Raw genomic sequence first — 23,519 nt, forward strand, 5'->3', positions numbered from 1 at the left:
ACTCCAGTTATGGCTTAGTCCACTCTGAATGGAAACTTCCCTTGGGGTGGTGGGGGGGATATGACCATTTTCTCTGCTGATTACTGGGGAATTAACTTGCACAGCAGGTAAAAAAAATTGGAAAAAGAAGAAAGCGCTCTAAAAATGTCAGATCTGTCAGAATAGATTTCTCCTGGAAGGGGCTCTGTGGAAGCAGCCTCCCTTCCTGGTCCGCTTACAAACCTGGGGTGGGAATCCCACTGCCGGCACAGATCCCACGGCAGTTCAAAGCCCCATGGCGGGAGTCAGGCAGCAAGCCAGGAGGGTCCAAAGGTCTCCACACCTCGGACCTTCTCCAGGTGAGCAGCACAACCCTGTTCACTATTTTCAGTGTAGTATGTAGTGTTTCTCATCTGTTTTCATGTCATAATAATCCTCAGCCAGACTCAAAAGCAGCTAGCTGCACAGTTATTAAATAATTAAAAATAAATAAATGAATACAAGCAGAATTATTTTTTTGAAATAACACAGCTTCCCACACAGCAAAAAAATTGACTCCACCAGGGTGCATTGCTCCATCTAGAATCAGAAAAGCTGATTAAATGGATCATTTATTCAGTCACAGTCAATGTGATGAAAAATTGGAGTGACAGTTAAATGAGGTAATTTATATTATTTCTCTATATTTTTCCATAGTCTTCAGCCTGCGAAATGCTTTCCTAATACAGCATGAAAATAGGTATCAGCAGTGCATAGCAGTCTTCTTGCTACAAGCACAAACAGAGACTGCCAAGGTAAGTACCTCTTTTTTCTTTTTTAATTACCCAACGATGCTTTTCCTGAAGGAAGACCTCAGAATGGGCATATTGTACTAAGAATGCATCAAAGTAGTAGTAGTACCATGTAGTAGTACATTTGACCAAAACAACACAAAACAATCCTCCACCACCACCCCAGTTTGCTGGCTCACGTATTCTATGTTTGTTATAGAAATTTTCCTGTTGAACCCGTTTCAATTTTATATCAGTGCTGACAGCAGGTCACATTCTCATTTGAGAACATTATTATTTCTGATTGCTAAAAAAATTGCCCGTTCTTGCATGACAGGAACGAGGACAGTCGGCCCCTCCAAAGAAGTTAAAGCCATCCCCCCCGCAACACAAACACAGTATTACTCAGGCCAGAAGACTGTCATGCTCATCTAAGCACAACATGCATCTCACAGTTTCAGATTGGACAGATGGTATGATTAATTCCACTGTTATATAAATTTACCCCTCACTTTCACACCACATCAGATTTCTAGTAACAGTGCTGTTTATAACGTCTCAAAGGGCAGTAGGCACTTCACAGAAGTGGGGTTTTTTTTCCTATATGCTGAATTTCATTTTCTAATACCTAATGCTCAGAAAGATGACTACCAGTAACACTAATTCTTAAGAGGAAAGCAGAGTAGATGGACTTTTTCAGGGAAAAGCAATGAGTGCTTTCTGTCTCCAAGTGACTGGTTCATACTTGAAACAGGTAACCACCTGAGGAGCAGTTCTCCTCTCCCGTTACTGAAATATTACCTTGTCCTTCCAAAGTTGTCTTCACCCCTGGTTGCTTCCAACTTTCCAAGGTCTCACAATTTCAGCTTGCCAGACAGTGAAATCCTGTAATTAAAGGCTCTCTTCACATTGAGGTGGTAATATTACGGCCTTTTCTCGTCTTAGGGCTCTCTCCGATCCCTTTAGCAAGGCAGACTTTACCTGGCACTGTTTTGTGAGAAGCAAACTACCTCATTTCAGTTCCTAAGAAGGACCCTTCTCAGCACAGTCAACCTCTTTTTTTAAAGAAACTTTGCTAGCCAACATGACCTGAGGGTTTTACCTGATATGATACTTCAAGGAAGACAGGAAAGATCTCGCTGAGATCTCCTGAAATTTGTGAGGACTATTGGGCAAAGGGACTTGAGGTAGCTAAGCTATTTCCAAGCGGGGACAGGAAACTGAATGAAGCCTCAGCGCCATGTTCTCCTTGTCTCCTAATCGGAAGGCTGCTACGCTATGACGTGACTCCCAGATTTCCTGATTTGCGTGTGCTGTCCCGCAAGGGCGGCTGCTCCCTGCTACGCGAGGAGCTGCCCTTCGCCAGCCTCGCCGCGGCGCTACTCCCTGCTGGCTGCATCGGGCGCGCACGCTCCAAACGTTCATCACCCAAAATTTCATAAGGTATTGAACACGGATATCGCGAATACCTTGTTCTGCTCCCGCTCCCTCTTGCATACGTGCGGTACCTGGTAGACATGGGAAAGCACAGAGCCGCAACACTGCTGCTGCTCACCCCATCCCATCCGCACACCCACTCGCCCTCCATTTCCTTCCAGGCAGTCCCGCGCTCTCCTCCCTGAGCCACAAAGAGCAAAACAGTTAAAATCTTGACTCCTAGGAGGCCCTAGCGCATGGAAACCCTTGTGTAACCCACCAGCAGACGCTGTGTCACAGCAACCAGACCAGACCAAGTGCTCGCAGGCCTGCACTCAAACGCTGCCCGTGCCTATATCGGGATTCCTTAGACCTACACGTCCTGGCATTTGTTTTCCCAGTTTTTTTTTCAGATCTAATTTATTTTTATATATATTTAACACATTTGGGGTATAAACACTCCTCAGAAACAGCTAGATAGGTCAGTAACAGAATTTATGAATCCCAGCTCAGCATGCAGCAGAGCAGTCTGCCTCCGGTCGGGCATTTCTACTACTTGCACCAAAGCTCACTAGCTCTACAGTCACTACAGCAGGCAGAGCGGCCACACTGACTAAGCAAGGGGAGAAAATCAAGATCCTGGGGTAGGAGAAGCACAACCAGACCTTAAGTTCATGTTGCTGCCAAACAATTTGAAATGTCTAATCATAGTAACTTGGAGACAACTGAGCTTCTGGGACTCAGACCATCTGGCCTAGCACAGAGAGAAGGAAGTTACATGCTTTAATTTAATCTCTCCAGCCATCACCCCCTGCCCTCATACCTGGATGATGGAGGATACAGAGCTGAGTGCTGTCAGTATGATGCTAGAAACTGAAATTCAGTGTTTATTTCCACAGAACATCCAATTTAAATAACAGAAGGAGCAAATTACACCTGTGTGACAGCACATGACAGACATGTCAGGGGGAAACACAACTCATAGTGTTGACAGCACTGGAGCTGCCCTAATCAGAACAACAGTGAGCCTAAACTGCAGGAATAGATACCATTAAATTAATAAGTATTACACAAAAATAGGGTGAATTGGCCTGTAGCAAACATCAATATTTCAAGCAAACAGAACATCAAAATCCAACTAAGGAGGAAATCTCCACTTGCAAACTCTGGCCCCACAGATTCACAAAGTGACCTTAGAAAACAGGAGAATTTGGGTTCTGGGATCATTCATACTTACTTTGGGAATTATGAGCACCTGCCTGAAGAAACACTGAGTAAAATTCAAGGCTGTGGGTGTTTATGTATCTGAACGAGTAGAACTTTTCAGGTTCTCTAGGCTTACAAGAGATTTTCTTTTTGTTACAGAAAACATGGATATCACAGATAGAAACTGCAATCTCCAATTACACTAAACAACACGAAACCAAGAAAAGAACTGCTTTCTGCTTCCCAACTGAATCCTCTGAAATTTAATGTCAGCACAACACTGACAGACCCAGCGAAAGACTGTTGTGGAGATAACACAGTTATTCCTTAAGTTTCTGAAAGCTACAGACTTCTGACTTGACTAGACAGCAGTGGTGAATTTTGGTCACAGGATCTAGGAATAAATTGGAGGTGGGCAAATGAGGCACACAACAAATGAATCACTCTCGGACGCTTTTTTTGCTTCAGCTAGAGAAAGGCTCTTGCCATCCAGATAAGTTTTAACACAGCTTGTTGTTTCCTAGAAGGCAGGACAGCGAAAAACCTCTGTTAGCAAGGGGAACACATTCACCAGAGAAAATCTAGAAGAGCTATTCAGAGCTCCTTCACATTGTATTATTAATAAATTTCACAAAATCCAAACTGTAGGAATCTCTCTGGCCATAGCTTGCTGCAGTTATTCCTCTTTATCTAACGTAATATTTTAAGATGTTACTTTACGTTAACAATGTGCTTGATGGGGTAGATTTGTAAAGGCAAATATTGTGTTGGTCCTCATTAATTTTCAAAATGAGAGGACCATTTAAGTGTCCCCAGTTCTTTGAAAAGGTCATCTTTAAATCTAACTTTCAGTTCCACTACACATGCTAATAAATAAATAAATAAATATATATATACATATATGCATACACACAAAATGAACAAAAGCACAAAGGTTCACTGTCAGTAAGTTGAATTAATATTGGAGGTATTTTTTTACCTCAAGTTTTTTCACCACTTAATTACCAACAGATTTGTCATTATGGATTGTTTGCTCTCAGTTCATAATTAGGCTTTGGAGTTTAATTTGCTCTTTCGTGTCTTTTCAACTTTACTTCAAGAACTTAAGCATCATCTTTTGCATTAAACCATTCAATACTTCCCTGCCATCCCGCACCTGTGGTCCACATAACAAGAGTATGCACTTGTTAATCACCAATTTTTTTTTTTTGAGGTACTAGAAGAGCCCCACTCTGCAACTGCCTGCCACAACATTCACGCAGGTTACTTCTAAGAGAAAGGCAGACTTCCCTGTAGCCACTCTAAATGACCCTCTCACTTCTTCCTCTGTCTGTCCTTAGTCAGAAAAGTTAGCCTTTAGAATACCTCTTCAGTGTCAGCAATTATTTCACAGTGAACTAAACAGAGAAGCTATACAGCTGAGGACTACACTGAAGAGTCTAGGTATCCTCTACCAGCTGAGTTTGTTCATGAGAAGTCAGCATACCTCCTTAGCATTCATCTTTGCTGAAGCATCAAATTAGTCACAAGTTCAGGTGTCACACCTAATCCAGCTCCTCACCAGTAACTCACCAGGATGTGGTGGTGCCTTCTATTCACTTGAGCTGGTTCACCTTTACAGGCACACTAGGGCTTAGAGGCTTTTTGTACATACAATACCTGGTTCACATCCTCCAGCCATAGCCTAGGCCATCGTGGTACATGTTCCTGCTCTTCTGCTCTGCGCCTGTGATGGGCAAGCTTTTGCCACAGCTTACTAGGAAAGAAGCAGAGCTACACAGCCTCCAAACCAAGTGGCAAATCCATAAGGTAGGAGGGCAAGAGAGGAGACAGTCAAAAAGCTCCAGGAGGCGGATGGCTGAGCACTCCAAGCAAGCTGAGCAACAACTCAAGCCAGCTAAGCAGCAGCAATTAGCCACAACTTGACCTAAAACAGCTGTGACCAAGCTTCACTGATCCTAATGTCAGCTGCACGCTGTAACACTCTTCCCTTCCACCCGTGGTGCCTGACCAGTACCTCTCCTTCTATACCTTGAAGCCACTGCAGATCCCAAAGAAAGGTTTTCAAGCCCAGAGAAGGGTTGCAGCTGTCCAGGTTAAGCTCTGTGCTTTGTGCACCAGCAGAGCAGAGGGGGCTGTTTGGCATCTCTGTATATTTTTGCCAAAAAATTTGGAGCCAACTCTGCTCAGTTAACCAGAGAACTAAATAGTACTTGATACAAATTCAGAAGATTCAGTACTTCCCAGAGGTCAACAAACCTCCAAGGGAAGGAAGTATTCACCCAAAGGCTGTCTTTAGTCTAGGGAGAGGTAAAAGCTCAACAGGTTCTTCTGCGGTCAAGAGAGAGAGACTCCTGGAAAGCAATCAAGAGTAGAGAATAACTTCCCAGCTTGAATTACCTTTTAGAGGAGCCCTCTTACCTCCCTCTTTCCTTACTGTCTACACAGAGACTCCTAGGAAGATCTTCAATAACTAAATGTAGTTTGTGCTAATGCCTCCATAACTCAATAAAGGCTTTGTCATGGGGCTGATCATGCACACCTCAGTCACCAGGCTTCTCTCTGCAATGCAGCTGCACCCCTGAAGAGGCTTTCATCTTGTGAGCCCTTCATTAGTCTGAAGAACAAAAAGAAGCACTTCTGAGTCTTCCAGTTATACCAACTGTCAGACTACATCAAATGCCATGTCTGAACGTAGATTTTAATTGAACCTGGATACCCAGCAGCCATATGCAGTTATTGGGAATGGGAAAAGTATTCTGAATTAAACTTGTGAAAACTAAATTTGAACAGCCTTTATCACTGCCTCCTCATGACAGTGAAAGCTTGTGTTGCAGCCTGCACAGGACTACAAAATTGGAAAGTTTAGCTTGTTCTCAAATGTGTGGCTTCACAGCAGTTCATTTGTAAGACAACACATCCACCATTTTGAAGTAATTTTGCTGCCTGCAGTGGGGCAAGATAGTTTTGAATGACAGAACTGGTCTATTAGAAAGGTCTAACATTTTTATTGTCATTCATCATACCTTTAACAGATTAGAAAACAAAAATTACATTTCAATAACATTATCATTCTTTATACAGAACTGGTTGATGCATGATGTCATTTTCTTGTCCAAATCCACAGCCACCTTCCAAACTGCAGAGTTTAGGAATTACAGTGCACACTGGACTAAGCTCTTTCACAATGTAAGGCACAACTACATGATCACAAGTACTAAACACAAACATTGAAAATAGGACTTAAAGAATCAAACTTCATGTAAAAAACAAAACCAAACAAACATACTCATGCAAAAATCTATCTACCCCTATCAAGATGGTATGATCCAGTTTAAAAGAAGTGCAGTATTCTGTAGGTAAAACCACATCATAAGGCTATTATAATACATTATCTCTAAATACTGGGTAAGAACTTAAAACTTTCTCCATTTATATATTTATACAATTATACAGAAAATAAGTTGTATGCGCAATATTCACATCTGCAATAATAAACTGATCATTAAAATTCAGAAAGGAGGCAAACAAGACAATGTAATTTGTGGCACGCATCCATTACAGAATACCCATTCATCAAGTTCACATCTTGAGAACTGAAGAAATATTTTTAAAAAAGACTAAATTAATGGTTCATTTGGTGAGTGAGGCTTTCTATAGCCAAATGACAAAGCTGCATGTAAAATTGTTACCCAGCGGACCATGATTATGAAAGCTTGTGGTTACGATTTATTTCCTGCCCAGCAGCTAGGGTTTGCAGGACTGAAACTACAGAGGTTAAAAGAATACAGAGTTTACAATAACTTGAAACTATTGCATACTTTCAAATACATACAAAAAGACTTAACTTTTTTCTTTTTGGTGATAAAGATTTGCAATTTGGCATTCACTATAACTTTTACATAACATGACAGTGAGCAGACCCTATTAAAATTACCTAATGGTTGAATTTCACACTGAGAGGTAGTTTAAACAGAATTGTATGTAACGGCATCAAATGGTGGGGTTGTATGTTTTTTTGTAATTTTTTTTCTTTTCTTACAAAAGTGACAAATCCTATACAAGCAGCATTTTGGACGCATTACTATAAAAAGTTCTGGTATTTGCTAACCCAGTGAGAAATTCTTTTAAACATCCCTTTTGTGCCAGGAATTGGGATTTAGCGTGATATAACAGAGTACTCTGCAGCAAAGCCAACAGCAGGAGCCTGGACCTGCCAGTACTGGCCCGTTGACTTATAACCATGAATATGTTCTCTGTATGCCACTCTTCCTAGACCTCTCCACCCAAAAAAGGCAGGAAGTAAAGATGAATTTGTTTTTAATTTAAGATTGTAGGGGGGAAGAAAAAAAATGGAAAATACCCCCACCAGGCTTCTGCTTTCTTAGCAATGTTGTACCAAAAGGGTTAGTAGGGTTTCAGTAATCTTCAAATGTACTTTACCTATCCCAGTGAGCAGATACTCCTGTACCTGCTGCACAGTGAGTGCATAGTATGTGGTGTGCTACAGACAAAGGCAGTTTATTACGCTAACTAGTACCTATTCTCTTCACTATCGTGATCTGAAGTGGCATCTAATTTTTTTCTCTAGAGACACACATACCCCTTTATTCAGTGCTCCTTAAAATGAAAAAGATACCCCAAAAACGAGTTTCTGAGGAGAGATTTTACTACCCAATTATTGCTGTTTTTGAAAAGTAAATCATTTATTGTTTCTGGAGAAACACCGTGGTTGGACATTAATTTTAAACTTATCCTGGAAGAGATGCTGAGGTCAAGACTTCAAAACTTTAAAACTGGACAACTGGCAAGAACTTTGAAAATACACACAATTCACATACTCTATTTCAAATCTTAAAATGAAGCTCCACAAAGACAACATGTGCATGACTACATGAATTCTGTTGTTACATGTGCTCTCAGATGATGATCTCATTTTTGGTACAAAGGAATTATGAGGGGACAGATGTAATTCAGTGAGAAGTTCAGCCAAAGATAAACCTTCTGTCTAATGATTACAGCTAATACATACAATGCCATTCCACCAGCTGTAGATCATATTCAGTTATGTTAGACAGCAAAAAGTGCACAGTGCAAATGACAGTGTTGTTTCCTAGTCCTCCAGGGATATATGAAAGTGGGAGGGGAGGCATTTGGAGGAGTAATTTATCAGCTTCAACATATTCAAACCATAGCATCATTCCAGAGGCTTTGCTTGGTCTTCTTGACGTAGTTTATGTTCTGTTTGAACTTAAGCTCCAGCAGTTTTCTGTCAGCCACCAAGTACTGGTCATAAATTTTTAAGTTTTGCAAAAAGCATTTGCTAACACTTTGCTTTTAACTGACATTTAAGTCTAGAAAAGTATTTGAGTTTTCCAGTTCCCCTATTCTTTAGGAAGGGCACTTCTTTCTTAAATCTAGTATATGAGCCTCGATCCTTCTTGCTAATGTAATACAAACATGGCAAGCTTACTTCACACTTCTGCTCCCAAACCCCTTCCTGCTTCACTAGGAAAGGTTTTCCAGTAAGGATTCATAAATAACCCTAGTCACCTCACAAGCAACAAAAGTGGTTATTCATTGTTCTTGTGTACCTGATGCTCCACAGTCCAAGACAACTTGGTTACTCCTTACCTTCCAAAAAACAGAGAAAAAAAAGCCCACATTGTGCCCTACAGTCAGACTCTAGTGCCAGAGAGTGAAGCCAGCTGAAAAATGAGCTCCCTCTAAACCCACAGCCTCTTGCCTCTGTTGGAAACTACAGCCGAACATTTCTTTTGGCTCTTTGCAGGCAGCAACTTTTCTCATTGTGACTCAATTTTATGCTCTTTCTTCAGCCTTTGCACAAAGGGGAAGATTTTAGAAGGGAAGGAATATAAGGGGAGATGAAATAACAGTGAAGCATATCCAGCTAAGATTGGAAGCCCACCACTCAGCTCTGCAATGCTACGTGCCTCCATAGGAATTGCAGTACAGCAGTACATATTACCTACATGAGGCAGGAGTAAAACAACAGGATTTAGCATTTTGGAAGCAACAACCAAGGACATCATGCCTCTTTGACTAAGAGATCCAATATCTCCAAGAAGAGCCCCCCAACAAGAATATCCCTCACACTGTTCCGATGGCCTCTGCAGTTTGCCTCAGTCCACGTAGCAGCAGTCTCTCACATTCTGCTTTCTCAGCAATTCTGACACAATTCTGAATCCACAGTTGCAATAACAAATCCCACACTTCAGTGTCCCATTCCTGATGCCACAGTAATGGCTAGTAATCATAAAAGCAGCTTGAAAAGCCTACATACCCACTGGTTCGACCAGTGGTTTTACCATTTTTCTCTGCCTCTTGCTCTACAATGACTTTTCCCTCAGTGAATCAGAACAGTCTGGTTCTTGCTGCTTAGATTGTTAAAACACATCCCCAAACTTTCTCTTGTTCCCAAGGTTCTAGTCTCTTCTGCCATTTTATTAGTTTTTTCCTCTGTTTCTGGTTTTGCAACCTACAGATCAGTATATTAGACTATTTTGCCTGGAATCCTTTAACTCAGTGTGGTAAAATCAACCAGACTTTTTACTAGGTTTTTCTTTTATTTACTTTTTTTAAAGCAATGCAACAATCAACCACATTCCCACTGACAATCTGTCCATGAAGACAGCCCATCAAAACATTCAGAATCTGCAGGCAGAATTATAACAAAGCTTTTCTCCTTCCAGTTTCCCTTTTTATGCATCTCATGGGTCATTTTACTGAACGTGAGCACAGCTTTTAACCTGGCAGACAGGCTGAGAGCATTATATGGCCTATTATACCACCAACTTGTCAATGAATACAGAGCAGCATGAAGAATCATGAGCACAAAGGAAGGAGCATAAGATTTAGCAATGGAGTCATAAATTTACTCAAGTGAAAAGCTGCAGAACTCTCCAACTATTGCTGCAGACTCAAACTTCCAAGGATGAAAGCTTCTACCCCAACACTGTTCCTCCTTGTTTTAATAACCCTTCTTTCTATAAACATGCATTGTAAAAGCATTTTCATTCCTTCAAAAAGCTGGTCTTCTAAACTGGTAAGCAAAAAACAACCTTCAGAAATCAAGCTGGCTTTGCCACTGAAGGTGAGAGCTCCAGACTGAGAGTTGTTTTGCAGCCAACCAACCACACTGTTTCAGCCACCAGCTAAGTGAGATGACTTTGCCTGCCATCACACAGACTTAATAAGGCATCTCAAAAGGCAGAATTAAGAACAACTCTACTTAAGCTTCCACCGTTTCCTCTTTAGTACAGAGCTTTCTCCTCAGCTTGCAAACATTTCAAATCAATGGTACATTGCCTGAACGCAAGTGAATCTTTTAACCATTTCCCTTAGTCTCCCTGAGAGACTTCCAGCTTCCTCTGCTCCATGCATTTTGCCCTTCATGTAATCATGGATATGGTTCTCTCTTCCCTCTTAAAATCCCTTCTGCTCCATGTGATTGTCCTTCACCCTCAAGGCAGCACTAGCATCTGTGTTACACAACAGGACAGAGCATATCTGGAGCAAGAGCATGACATCTTCACCTTTCACAGTTTTCTAAAGTCACGTGTAATACAAAGGAAGGCTCGAAAGCAATCTCTCTGGGTTCTCTTAAAAAAATAAAATAAAAATTCCAGAGGCAGAGATTCTGCCCACATTCTCTATTCAAAGAATTCTTAACTTAACACTTACACTGACCAAGAGAAAAAATGAGTCCAGGGGCTCTGTTCATATGGAGTTCTTTGAACAATTATTTCTTTAGAGGAAGCAATTCTCAAGTCTATATCTGAACCAGAAATGCTGGTAAGTATTTTATATAAACCCTGCTTGCGTTCCAAGTCTTTCCACAGCTAGAAAAACCAGCTACGCACTTTGCGCTTCAGCTGGCTTTTCAAACATACAAATGTAATTTACAGAGAACTTCTCTTCAAGGAAGAAAAATGGATGCAAATTTATAATTATACAAGAAAACTAGGAAGGGATGTGAAGCATACAGATCACTACGTCTGGGGAAGAGAAGTAATCTTTTCACTTGGGAGTCAGTCAGGGCTAGATATCTTTCATAAAAGACACTCCTCTCTCTATTCACACAGAGAGCTGCTGACAGATAAAAGCAAACTAACCTGCCTAAAGATGGCTAAGCTTCCAGCACGGTAACAGAATTTGTTTCCTTAACTTGGTCAAGAAGTAGAGGATTTCAGGCTACAGTCCCTCTCTTTGAGCAATTGGCACAATATCCTAAGACAGAGAAGGTTCTGGGTTGTGGGGGGTTTATTAGGATTTTCAAGACAAAGGATCCCTTACTATTTGAAGGAGTAACCCCAACTCAGAAAAAGTAACCCTAATGGTTTTGTGGTACCAGACAGCTATTTCAAACAGAGAAAAAGTTAGAGACAGGTAGGCAGGGAAAAACAGGTGCAACTAAATCACAAAAAGAGGTTTGGATGAACTCTGCAAAAAAACTCTGTTTCAAGAACAGAGAAGAAAATATGAACAAACATCTAAAGACATATATGTAGACCTCTTAATTAGAACTGTTTGGCTTATAACTAAGCCAGTAGCAGGAGATTCACACTACCGTTCTGAGCAGACTAAATCGCAGAACTAACACCAATTAAGACCCCCTGCTAGCAAAAGTTCAGCAACACAAGTTCAGATGGAGCAGCAGAAAAATCAGGTTTGTTAGGGGTAGTATGAATTCAACTTCTTCCAGCAAAAGCTGGATGGAGGGATGGAAGCAGAGGTCAGAAAAATTGCAGCAGTCTCAAAGTTTTAGTATGCTGACTAGCATACAATTTCTACATGTCCCTTAGAAAAATAAGACTTCTTTGGGCTTCCAGAGCACAGGCAGGGGGATAGATGAGGTACAGGCTACTATGAGTATTGTTTATTTGCTTTTTAAGACTCATATATGAGGATTTCTGGACTATTAAATTCCATTTATCAAATACGTAAAAGAGTGAAATCAATCAACACGAGAGAGCTTGATATAATATTCCTACAATGCCAGCTAAACTTGCTCTCAGCATTTGTTCACACCTATTCTCTCACACACGCAAAGAAACTATGCAGTACAGTATGCGTACAGATATTCCAATATCCAGGTGCTGTAGTTGGGTAAGGACGCAGGTGCTGACACTGCAACAAGTTCTAAGTTGGCAGACAAAACTCTGAGTTGGAGGCGAGTCCGGCTGTTTACCCTCATTGTGGAGTTGAACTTTAGCGAGAAAGTCCAAGAACAAGAGAGAAAGAAAGAAAACAAAATCACAAGGGATTATAAAGAACATCAGATATGCAATCAGATGCGACAATTAGTTATGCCATTACAGCAACATTTGATACACAAAATCCTCACAGATTTTTGCATCTTCCTTTTCCTTTGAACGAAACAAGAATAAACTGCAATATCACATAAACGCTGTTTCTCTTGAACAAAAAAAAGATAAAAAAATACATTGTTACTCTTCTGTTTAAACTTTATTTACAAATAACTGGGTATTTCTAATCTAGACATAGAAGCTCTTTCCAGGATAAATGGCAATAAGCTATGGATGATCTGAGCCCATGTCTCACAAAAAATACAATAGTTTTACTTGGTATCAATAAACATTTTAAAATATACTAAATTTTGCCAAGTGTTACAATCATTGTCCAAACTGAATAGTAGTCTGAGTGCTGAATGAAGTGCATCAACAGAAATTCTAAACTTTAGTGTAACATTTCCTCGTCACTCAAGATAAGCCAGTTATCCTTGCAAGTCATTAAAGCAAGTATCGCAGACCCGGACAGGCTTCTTAGAAGAAGGAGTTAAGGCATTCTTTGCTGAGCACTCAGCACAAAAGATATTTCCACATTGTCTACAGTGATGCTGTGAAAGAGAAAAAACATACATGCTGAACATCAATTACAGTGTTATGGGACTAGATCAGTAATAGATATCATTATCGCATCAAGTCAACTCTCTCATGTTTCAAAAGTTAGTTTGAATTTTTAAATGGTAGAGTAACATAGCCCTTTGGGGCTATCCACACACAGAACGGCACAGGAGTAAATCCTTTCCTAAGGGCATACGAGTAAAATATTCAGAAGTGCTTCACTGACTCAGAAGACTAGATGCCACTTTCAGAAATGAACTGGGTCACTTGGGAACATCACTAGCTTAGGTACTTCTTCAAGTTCTCCCCTTGAACTTGTTTTGGTCCCCTAAAATATATTCTTCCTACAGTTAACCAACTGCTTCAAATTGGAAAGTACCCTTGAATCAAAGGATCCAGCTGTCCTTGTTCAAAAGCTTCCCAATGGAGACCACTATGAATGATGCAGGACAGGCAGAGCCACCTAAGCCTGAGTCAGGGAGCACTGCAAAAATGAACCTCATGAACATCCTTCATCTGTTTCATTGCCAAGTCAGTTGTTGCAGGGATGGTAATCTCTGGATGCAGGCCACATGCTGCCAACCTTAACTGACCACAGCTGTTTTTGCAAAGAATAACCTAGCCAGTTGGTCTGTTCCCTGTCTAGTTTGCATTTAGAAAAATATAGTCACAAAGAACCAGACCACACTGATGCCTCATATACTCACATGCATCTGGTTTCAACAAATTTACATTCCTTTATATCTGTAAATACAATCCAGATCCAAACCTTATTTTTAAAATTTAACGGACTGTAAAAAAATCAGTGTTGTGAGACGCACTGAGTATCATAGCACTTGTAAAGTCACTTTCTAAAGTTTGTAACCAAAGTAAAACAGATTGAAAGCAACGGAAAAAAAAATCCCACAGAAACATGGTAAAATACACCTACCCTTCTCACTGTCACCGAAAAGCCTTTCCCACAGGCCATACAATTCTGTACCTCATTGTCTTCTGCCCATTTCCTATTAAGAGCTTGGGTATGTTTGATCTAAACATATACACATACAAAAAAAGGCAAAATTTTAACATGCATGTTTAACTCATACAGCTTTCTTCTGTTTCTTTGGACATGCTACCCGAAGCTGTATAAAAGAACTAATTCAGCCACAATCCTGACAGCTATATTTGTTCAAGAAGAAAATATTCCAAACTTGGAATCTATGAGCAGAGTTCCGAACCCACAGAGAGCAACGTGCCCCTCAGGCACCATGAACATAAGATCTTAATCACTCTTGAAAGATAACCCACCACTGATATGACACAAACTTGAAATTCTCATGAGTTCCCACACAGAGCATCAACAGACTTAACAGCTTCAAATCAAATCATACCTGTAATGACTGGTTTTCTCGGCCTAGCTCCTGCATTGCAGCAGTAGTGTTGTCCAGCTTTTTCTTCATCTCTACAAGTTTGGTTTGAAGCTTTTCAATTTCTCCCTCACTTTTTATACACCTGAGGATGGACAGTAAATATTTCAAAGCATATAAAGCAAACCACATTGCCTCCTTCAGGCACGCTGTCATAACAGAGAAAGAAAGTCACTCTCAGAAAACTCAACTAAAAATACTCTTGTTAGGAAAAGTTCTGGAATATCTTTGCTGAGAAAATGTTCTGTTGTAACAATCAATTTAAGATTATCTGGAATTGGTCCCAAATGTCTGGGAATTGTTAATATCTGGAGTTACTCCCAAAGCCAGTCCGTCAACAGCACGCCCCGATAAGCACCACTGTGCAACAGGACACAAAGCGGTAGCAGCAAATCAAGTCAGACAGAGGAGAAAAGAAGAAATCTTTTTACAAGGCCACCTCCCATTAGCTGAAGTTTGGTTAACTGGTGAAAGGCTAATTTCAAAAGGTGTTTTTATACTGTAAAACAGCTAACGGATGAGTACAACACAACATAGCAACAGACTGCTGAAAAACAAGGATCTCATATGAACTAATCTCCTCCTTACCCAAAGTCTACTGCTCAAAAACCAATCAGAAAGCTTGACACTAGAGAAAAAATTTTTCTATTCTGCCCTCAAACATCTCAGGAAATTAGGATGGAAACAGTTTCACAGGTGTTTGTCTCACAGGTGTTTTTTCTACCCTTTTAGTCTCTGCTCTCAGGTAACTCCCGCTACCTTGCATGTCTCCTGCTGCCTGAAGAAAAGGAGCTCTACCTCCATGAATCTTAGTAAGTATATTGCAGAGACAATAAGAGAACGGTAGAAAGTAAGATACTAGGTTTGCCAGAGGAAGAAGATACTTGAGGTGAATCTTAAAAAGCCTAACCCAGTACATGTTCAGTTTCCTAACACCGAGCAGTGGACCCACCTAGAAGTCCATAAGCAACTTCTGTATTATTGAAGTCACTAACTAGTCTGTTCCAGACTTCTGGATGACTAGTGCAGGTACTCTGATTCAGTCAAAACAGGGGAGTCTCAGAGTGATGGATAAGGGAAGTTTACTCAGGTAACCCCCCCCTCCGCCAGACCTAGTCAGGTTCACACAGCAGATGACATGAGAAGCCATGGCCTATCCACCTCAAAGCTCAGAAGCGCACAATGCATTTAGCAGGCTCCTAGGGATAGACCAAAATCCCTGAGTGTGAGGATACAGCTGTCGCTTTGGTGGTAAGTAAGGTCCTGCCTGATTTTTGAGGAGATTGTCATCCTGTCAAAGCCTGCAAAGCACAGTTTGTTCAAAACACAGCTTACTAGGCTTTGGCAGAGACAGTCGAAGAAGGTTTCACTCAGGAAACCACAGCCCAGCTTCTAGGAACAGAAATGGATTTAAATAAAGCATGCATACAGAATCCTAAGTCAATTGAAACACGTTTTCGAAGTAAGGCTATCCATTTCCCAAACTACACTTCCACATCATCACGACCACAGCTTACCTCTCCAGTAGCGCTCTTCTCTCATCCTGATTATTCTGCACTGTCGCTTCCAAGACAGCTATGTCCCCACGTAAATCATCCGTCTGTTTCTCCAGCTCACTCACTCTCCTCTGACTGCTCTGCCACTCTTTCTTCATGGTAGCCAAGTTTTCATTCAGAGCTGTGACCTGCATGGTGAGTTTGGTCTCCTTTTCCTCATGTTTTCGGTTCTCCTCTTCTTTTTCTTTTATTTCTGTGTTCTAAGAAAACAAAGAAATATTGAAAAACAACCTTCCAAGTATCAGAGACCTCAGCTGTGCTAGGCAAAGACACTCTCTGTTGTGTATTGGCAATTCTGGCAGTTAAATAACTGGTATGTCTGCAAAATCTCTTTAGACACTTTATAACTAGTAGTGATCCAGGAATATTTTAATAAGGGAACATTATTCCGTATAAATGAAAAAAAACAAGATTCTTTCCCTATATACTACACTATAATTATTATCTTTAACTTACTAAGCCTGTTATACATGCCTATCATCCCCTGAATTTTCCAATGCTATTAAATGCTTTAACCAAAGATTTCTGAATGTATTTGCTCTTGTCATTTAAAAATGAAAGTGATGTGCAACTGAAGTCAACTCTTGGTTCCCCTCTGTCCCTGAAGAATTCAGGGGCATATTTTGCAAAGCAACACTCCTAAACACTCTAAAATACTAACCAGTTTAGCTTCAATTTCAGCACATTCTTTCTTCAGTTCTTCTTCTCTCTTTTTCAGCTGATCTTTGATAGCTTGTTGGGTTTTTTTCTCCTGTTCTAGTGCTGAATTCATGTTATCTACTTTGCCCTGCAGCTCTAATTTCTGTTGAATCAACAGTTGTTTTGCATCCTTGAGATTTGTCACCTCCTGTTAGAATACAGAGTTCAAAGTTAAAGTGGCATTTAAAGCATCAGTAATTTAAATTCAGAACTATTGTAATTTTTTCCAAGGGCAGGATAGCAATAATTGTCTTAGAACCAGAGGAGAGGACTATTTTATAGCACAAAGTATCAAAAATTCTCATGATCAAAGACTTTACCTATATTATAAAAAATATCCAATAACTCAACATGCTAATTTCTATTAGTTCTAAATGTATAAATATTTAAAGCAAAGAAGGATGATACTTTTGGTTTTAAACATCTGTTTTACTTCTTTCTCTGCAATAAAAATAAAAATCCCTAGTAGAACATTCTAGTTAAATTCTGTAGGAATCGTCTTCCTTAAAATTAAACAGCCAAGCATGCAGGTATCAATCAACCAATAAGAGGTGCCAGATTTTCCATAAATCAGAAATGCTGCCAGAAATGAAAAACAAGTCAAAGGCAGAGAGAGAACATATCCTGAGGATAGGGGGATACCCTATAAACACATATCTCCCCATTCTCTGGTAGGATATTGGAAATGAGAGTATAGGCCTGTAGGACACAATCTGTATTTTAGTCCAACTGCTTGGATAGACATCAAGAGATGAATACTAAGCTGTCATCAGTGCGCACGCACTTTATATACATCTTTGTAAATTATTTCTTTTTTTAGAATAGCTATTTCAGGAAGTGATGAGAATTATAATTAGCTTTCCCAAAATCCAAGAAAAGAAGGACTGGGCATAGACTGCTTGACAGAAACAAAATGCAGACTTCTCTCTCCAAAAATAAGAGATCATTTTTTAAATACTGGAGAACAAAAGAACATCTGAAACTCATATAATATTGTGTTACTTCCTTTTTCTTTATTAGCACAGAGGCTTAGAAGACAGGGACTGTACCTTCACTCATACTTGTGCAGCAACTTAAACACTGTGTGCTTAACAGATGTAAATATAATTACTAATACTATAATATGGAAAATACAACCAACAACCTTTTAGCAGTGTTTTTTTCTACAGAGAATAAAAAGGGAAATATGTAGAATATAGAGAGAAATTGTTCTACTGAAGACTAAAAATTACTTAATAAAACCTTCAAATTTCTACTCTTTAAAAAGCTCATTTGATCATTATGATTTTAGAAGAGTTGGGTTTTTTTAATGCGATTCCTAACATATTGTTTTTTCCTCAAGAGTCATTTTTTTTTTAACAACATTTTACAAACCACAGCACATCAAGGGAGTTTCAGCTCTAGCACACACATTCAAGAAGTGCCAGATGTGCCTAGAGTATCTGGGAAACTTCACATTCATGACACTTTTGGACATCTTTTCTGCACTTCAGAACAGTAATCAAGGGTATACACAGTGAATCTGTAGTGAAACAGAGGAAAAACGAGGACATACAACCCACCCCCGAAGCTAAAACAAGTTATGCAGTCCACCTGGCCAAGAAAACTGGGCACCAATGCTCCAGGATTATCACTAATCAACTCAGCATTGCTCAGGAACCTCAATGAAATCTGTGCTTTGGTTCCCTTACCTGTAATATTGATATTTACAGCAACCATCTTTGCAAAGCAATTCCAGATTACATCTACTGAGTAGGCACATATTTCTTATCAGACAACCAACCACCTGAAGATTCAGTTTGTCTCAATATACCTTCTCAAATTCTTGCTTGCAGGTTCTAAGCTCTTCACTCAGCTTGGCACTTTCTTTTTCAAGTCTACTCCTTATTTCCTGGAGCTCTGTTGTTTTACATTTTTCATTAGCCAAGTCTTTTTCTTTCAAAATCTTGAAGGGAAGTTAGAAAAAGTATGCTAGAAAAGGGACTTCCAAATTCATTAAAAAAAAAACAACCAAAAGCCATGCAGGACCCAAAACCCTCAGTTACAAAGGTTCCAGGTAAGAAAATGACTGCCTTATATTGCAATCCACAATTAATAGTGCAAACAACTGGCAGCATGTTTACAGTTTTAGGTTTGAAACTAAAAGGTTTTCTGTATGTCTAGTCTCTTAGAACAAATTAACAGACTAATTTAAACCAAATTCACTTCAACTATCTGCTAAAGTCTTTTGCATCAGAGGTTCAGGAAAATTGCCATTGCCTCAGATATATGTAACATCAGTGCTGTGTGCCAAAAACACTTCTAGAGATGTATCAGGAATTAATTAAGTGGGGGTGTATGTGTGTGTGAAGATTTCAAAAGACAGATATTTACCCTGTCATTCTGAAGATCCTGTAACATTTTGGTCTTCTCACCCAGCTGTTGCTCCTTCTTTGATGCATCCTGTTCCAGCATAGACTTCGCTTTCTTAAGTTCCTGAATCTGCTGGTTATTGCTAGCAATTCGATTTCTGTTTGAAACTAATTCTTCTTGAGCCAGAGCAAGTTTTTCTTCTGTGGACTAATCATAAAGACAACTCTGCAAATCATCTGTCAGTACAAGAGCTTCAGGTACTCCATAGCCATTTAAATATTTTCTATGTATCCACAGGGAAAAACATTATCTAATGTGCAACACACAGCTTCAAATTTTGTCAGAGTCAAGTTAGAGAAATTCCTAAGTTACATTAAAAAAAAAAACTTCCTCAGTAAGACTCCCAGGAGCAATAGCTTTTGGAATGTACATATTCCAGTTCTACATTCTTTCACAGACAGAATACATAGATATATAAAAAGGCAGGGCAAGGAGAGAAAGAAGAAAGACTGTCTAAGTAAAAGAGAATGAACTTGCTTACACAAGTATATTTTATTCTCTGGAGAAATCAACTGTGTTATAACTCTAGAGAGATGTTACTTAATAAACAGTGAAGCTATAGCATGGAGATTTCAAAAGTCACTCAGTGACTTTTTATTGACCAGTTACTTAACAGAGCTAGAACTAGAACAATGATGACATTTTTTAAAATCCTGAAGTGAAACATACAACCTAAGAAATGCTACTATCCGGACAAAAGGCTTCACAGTCTCATCCGCATCAGCGTTTCAAACACACAGTTTAAACTTTCATTCAAAATCTGCTACGGACTGTTTTAACTGACACGCAGCTGTCGCCATTACTTAGAAAAAGAATTTGGATATACCTCTCCACAACAGATGGCAAAACTCAAGCAACAAAACTGAAGCTTGCACCCAAGACTCACTCTGTTTGCTTAGAGCAAAGTCAAACTTTGTGGTTCCTTTTAATTTATATAGTTCTGGAAGTTAGTTTGTTTGTTTTTAAGCCTCAGGCAAGGGCTAGTTCTATTTAGAAGCATCTTCTTTCAAAAGCATGAAAGAGAAGGAAAAATGCCAACCTCACCCTCCACCCCTCCAAAATCCTGATTTTTTATGGTAATATTTCATGCTAGAATACAGAATTTGAGGTGTTATTAGCAACAAAATGCCAGTTCACTAAAAGTGTCCTCAAGATGCACCAGTAAGGATTTAAATTCTTTACAGATAAACTAATCACTTTTCTGGAAGCTGTCACTCCTCTCACTTTCTGAGCGTAACTCAGAAACTCTTAAAGCAAAATAGAAGGTGCTTTTGCAGTTTCAAGCTTGAAGCAGGGTGGATCTTCCAGAAAACAAAATAAAGAAGCCCTTCCCACCACACCATAGGCAGTGGAGTACCATTATTTTCCTAGCAGTGAGAAAGGATGAGAAGAGTAGCATCACCATTAAACATCCTCATGGGAAGTCCCAGCTTTGCAGTTTTAGAAAGAAGCCTGATGAAGACACAGCCTTTCTTCAAATCAGTTTCTTGTAGAAGCAATGTAGTTACATCCAGTTTCTTAGCATAGCGTGATAAAAACTTGTCTGTGAAGTGGACAGTGAGACCCAAGCTAAAAACCTTACCTACAGGATATTCCTTCACCCTCCCCAAAGTGTCTTCAGTGGACTGCATAGCTAATCATGCCTATGCCTAGACTAAGATAACATAAACAGTCATACAAGGGCAGTCAGTATTCAGTGAACTCTGTATCGTATTATGCATAAGCATCTGGTACAATTCAGTAGTTTTCAATACATGGAACTTGGAATTTTTATGATGTGATTAATAATGATGCTTCCTACCTCAACTGGGAAGCAATTCAATATAATTTTAAACAGTAAATCCACCTTTTATCTATCTACTCCTTTCTTTCTGCTTAGCCCAAAGGTCTCTCACAGCACCCTTTGAAAACGAACAAAAATCTTGTGGCACATGGGTAAACATTCAAACCATTCTTGTTGCTGGCTGTCTCCATGAGACTAATTCAGTTTGTTCAGTGTGATTTGTCTGGACTGCTAAGGAATTTTCATCCTTAACATAAAATCACCTGTCATAACATCTGATGCCATTTATTTTGCTCAATTATTACTGAGTTTTACCATTGCTCCCAGAATATGATAGGTGTTCACCCACCAAGATACTCCTCGTCATCAGATTGCTTTTTAAGATGACAAACAAACAGAATTTAAGAAAAACAGACAGAACAGAAGAGGCCAATCTGCACTCACTTTTGTAAATAAAAACAGATGTTAGTTTGACTGGTAGAGCATAAAAAAAAAATCACAGTCAGATTCAGTACAACTTGGGCTGCTGCAGCACAAACAACAGGTACCAACAGCCGAACTAGCTGGTGCTAAGATTTGGATTTATTCCACCCAACTGAGATGTATAAATCAGTATTTTAGCCTGGTTGCCCCACAAAGTCCATAAGGAGAGATATGGAAGTACTCACAGATGCTAACCTGATCTCTCTATCCTTCAAGTATTAGACTGACGGTAGGGAATCTAGGCTCCTGACTTAAGAGGCCTGAGGTTTGGCAGCATGAATACTCTCCCAGAACATCCGCTGAAGGTACGCTGACTGTGAGGCCAATATCAAAGGCGGAGAGACATTGTTTCGAGAACACAGAGGAATCCAGGACAAATGCCAAGACTGAAGGACATCTGGCAGAGCTCAGGAGAGCAGGATGCACGTGAAGTATGTACGTGCTAACTCAAAATCAAGGCAAAAATAACAGTTCTGCATTTTCATCAACTCTTGTGTACAAAAATTGCCTTTTCATAAAACAATGAATTCCACAATATATACTAAAAACTGTACCTTTCACTCAAATCCTTCCCAATTTCTTTTTTTCTATTGACACAGACGAAAATCTACAAGTTTGGTTAATACTACTGCCTTTCTGTTCATACTGGAAACAGGCTACCTTTGGCTGAAATGGAGTTCTCACAGTTGTATCTCAACATGATTTTTGGGGAGGGCTATACAAGGTACAATATTTAAACCAAAGTAAATCTGTAGAAAGCAGTATCCCTAAAATTATAACTATGTACTCACTTTATAATTTGTGGCTGGCTAAAGTTACCTAACTAGTACCTTCTGCTAATAAACCAGAAACTATGATTTTAATGGCGTCTTTAATTCTTCAACCGTGCTGATGGAGCCCCAGGGAGCAGCTGCCTGCTGCAAGGCCAGCTCTTGTGGAAGGCTGCATCTCCAACTGCAAAACTTCACTGTAGCATTACTCACTTTTTAATCATACATCAGTCCCATTTCCCATAGCCTGAGAAGGTCAGACTGCCAACCAGCCTAGCAGTGATATTCCAACTACGAGCCAGCAGATGGTGCTCTCAGTACAGTCCAACTCATGCTATCCAGTCCTAGAAACCGTACCCACTACCCTATTCTTATCACCCATGTGTCTACTGCCTTTTATGATCTCTCTCCACGTCTAAAAACTGGCCTAGTATCAGGGTGCTACACTATGTGAGAATGTTTGTTTTCCCTTGTAGTTTTTATTATTAAAGACAACCTAGCATTGATAACCTCTCACATTATTGCCTAGCCATGCTTGTCCTAGACAATACTGGGCTTGAAAGGACGCTGCCTCAACCCAGCTTTGCAGAGACTTTATACTTCTACTAGAAGTCCTGACAGTAGAAGACAAGCAAGATCACGTACAAGTTTCAAAAACTTCTATAAATGCCTACTAATACGATTACGATCAATCTGAATCCCTTTCCCAGCCCACCCAACAGCTTCTGTTCCAAACTTGATCCAGAATTTGCAGCTTTGGCTTAAATCCACCTTGATTTGGTAAGTCCCCTAAGGCTTCACTTAAATGAAATTTATACCAAAATGCCCAGTTACTGAGCAAATCCAATGCTTTTACAGGTTATTCTATTACCAAGTGTTGATCTAAATGCACTAAGAGAAATTAACTCACAAAAGAGGTTAGTGTGTTTTAGTAACAAACCATAAGAAAGAGTATTTTCAAATCACCTTTGCTTGTTAAGTATGCCAAAGTTCTTCATGCCCGCTGTACAGGGATTCAGCTGAGAGCACCGGAAATAAAGCTTTTGTTACCTGCCACATTTTGCTGCAAACTCTCTAATGCTATAGAGGAGGAGTTTTATTAATAAAGCTCCTATGACCTGTATGTAAAGGATCTATTTTTCTTTAGCT

General features: G+C 39.7%; 2 protein-coding genes across 5 annotated transcripts in view; one reads left to right on the forward strand and one right to left on the reverse strand.

Moving 5' to 3' along the window:
• PLEKHG7 (pleckstrin homology and RhoGEF domain containing G7) overlaps positions 1–3,947 on the forward strand; it is a 37,869-nt gene extending 33,922 nt beyond the window's left edge. The window contains exons 16-17 of the mRNA XM_026123191.2: positions 676–773; positions 3,531–3,947. Of these exons, the coding sequence (XP_025978976.2) occupies positions 676–773; positions 3,531–3,638 (206 nt within the window). The 3' untranslated portion in view covers positions 3,639–3,947. The remainder of the gene's footprint in view (positions 1–675; positions 774–3,530) is intronic.
• Positions 3,948–6,357: 2,410 nt separating this feature from the next.
• The window catches only part of EEA1 (early endosome antigen 1), a 78,060-nt gene continuing 60,898 nt past the window's right edge, over positions 6,358–23,519 (reverse strand). For 3 of the 4 annotated variants that reach the window (XM_064510203.1, XM_064510202.1, XM_064510204.1), the window contains 7 exons: positions 19,296–19,481; positions 18,736–18,867; positions 16,885–17,070; positions 16,185–16,423; positions 14,632–14,752; positions 14,190–14,288; positions 6,358–13,251 (listed from right to left, as the gene is read on the reverse strand). In XM_064510203.1, coding sequence (XP_064366273.1) covers positions 13,129–13,251; positions 14,190–14,288; positions 14,632–14,752; positions 16,185–16,423; positions 16,885–17,070; positions 18,736–18,867; positions 19,296–19,481 — 1,086 coding nt within the window. In that variant the 3' untranslated portion in view covers positions 6,358–13,128. Of the gene's footprint in view, positions 13,252–14,189; positions 14,289–14,631; positions 14,753–16,184; positions 16,424–16,884; positions 17,071–18,613; positions 18,868–19,295; positions 19,482–23,519 lie in introns of those variants that run through there. The other variant, XR_010388777.1, reaches the window with a different exon arrangement.

The sequence above is a fragment of the Dromaius novaehollandiae genome, chromosome 1 (assembly GCF_036370855.1).
Source record: "Dromaius novaehollandiae isolate bDroNov1 chromosome 1, bDroNov1.hap1, whole genome shotgun sequence".
NCBI classification, from domain to species: domain Eukaryota; kingdom Metazoa; phylum Chordata; class Aves; order Casuariiformes; family Dromaiidae; genus Dromaius; species Dromaius novaehollandiae.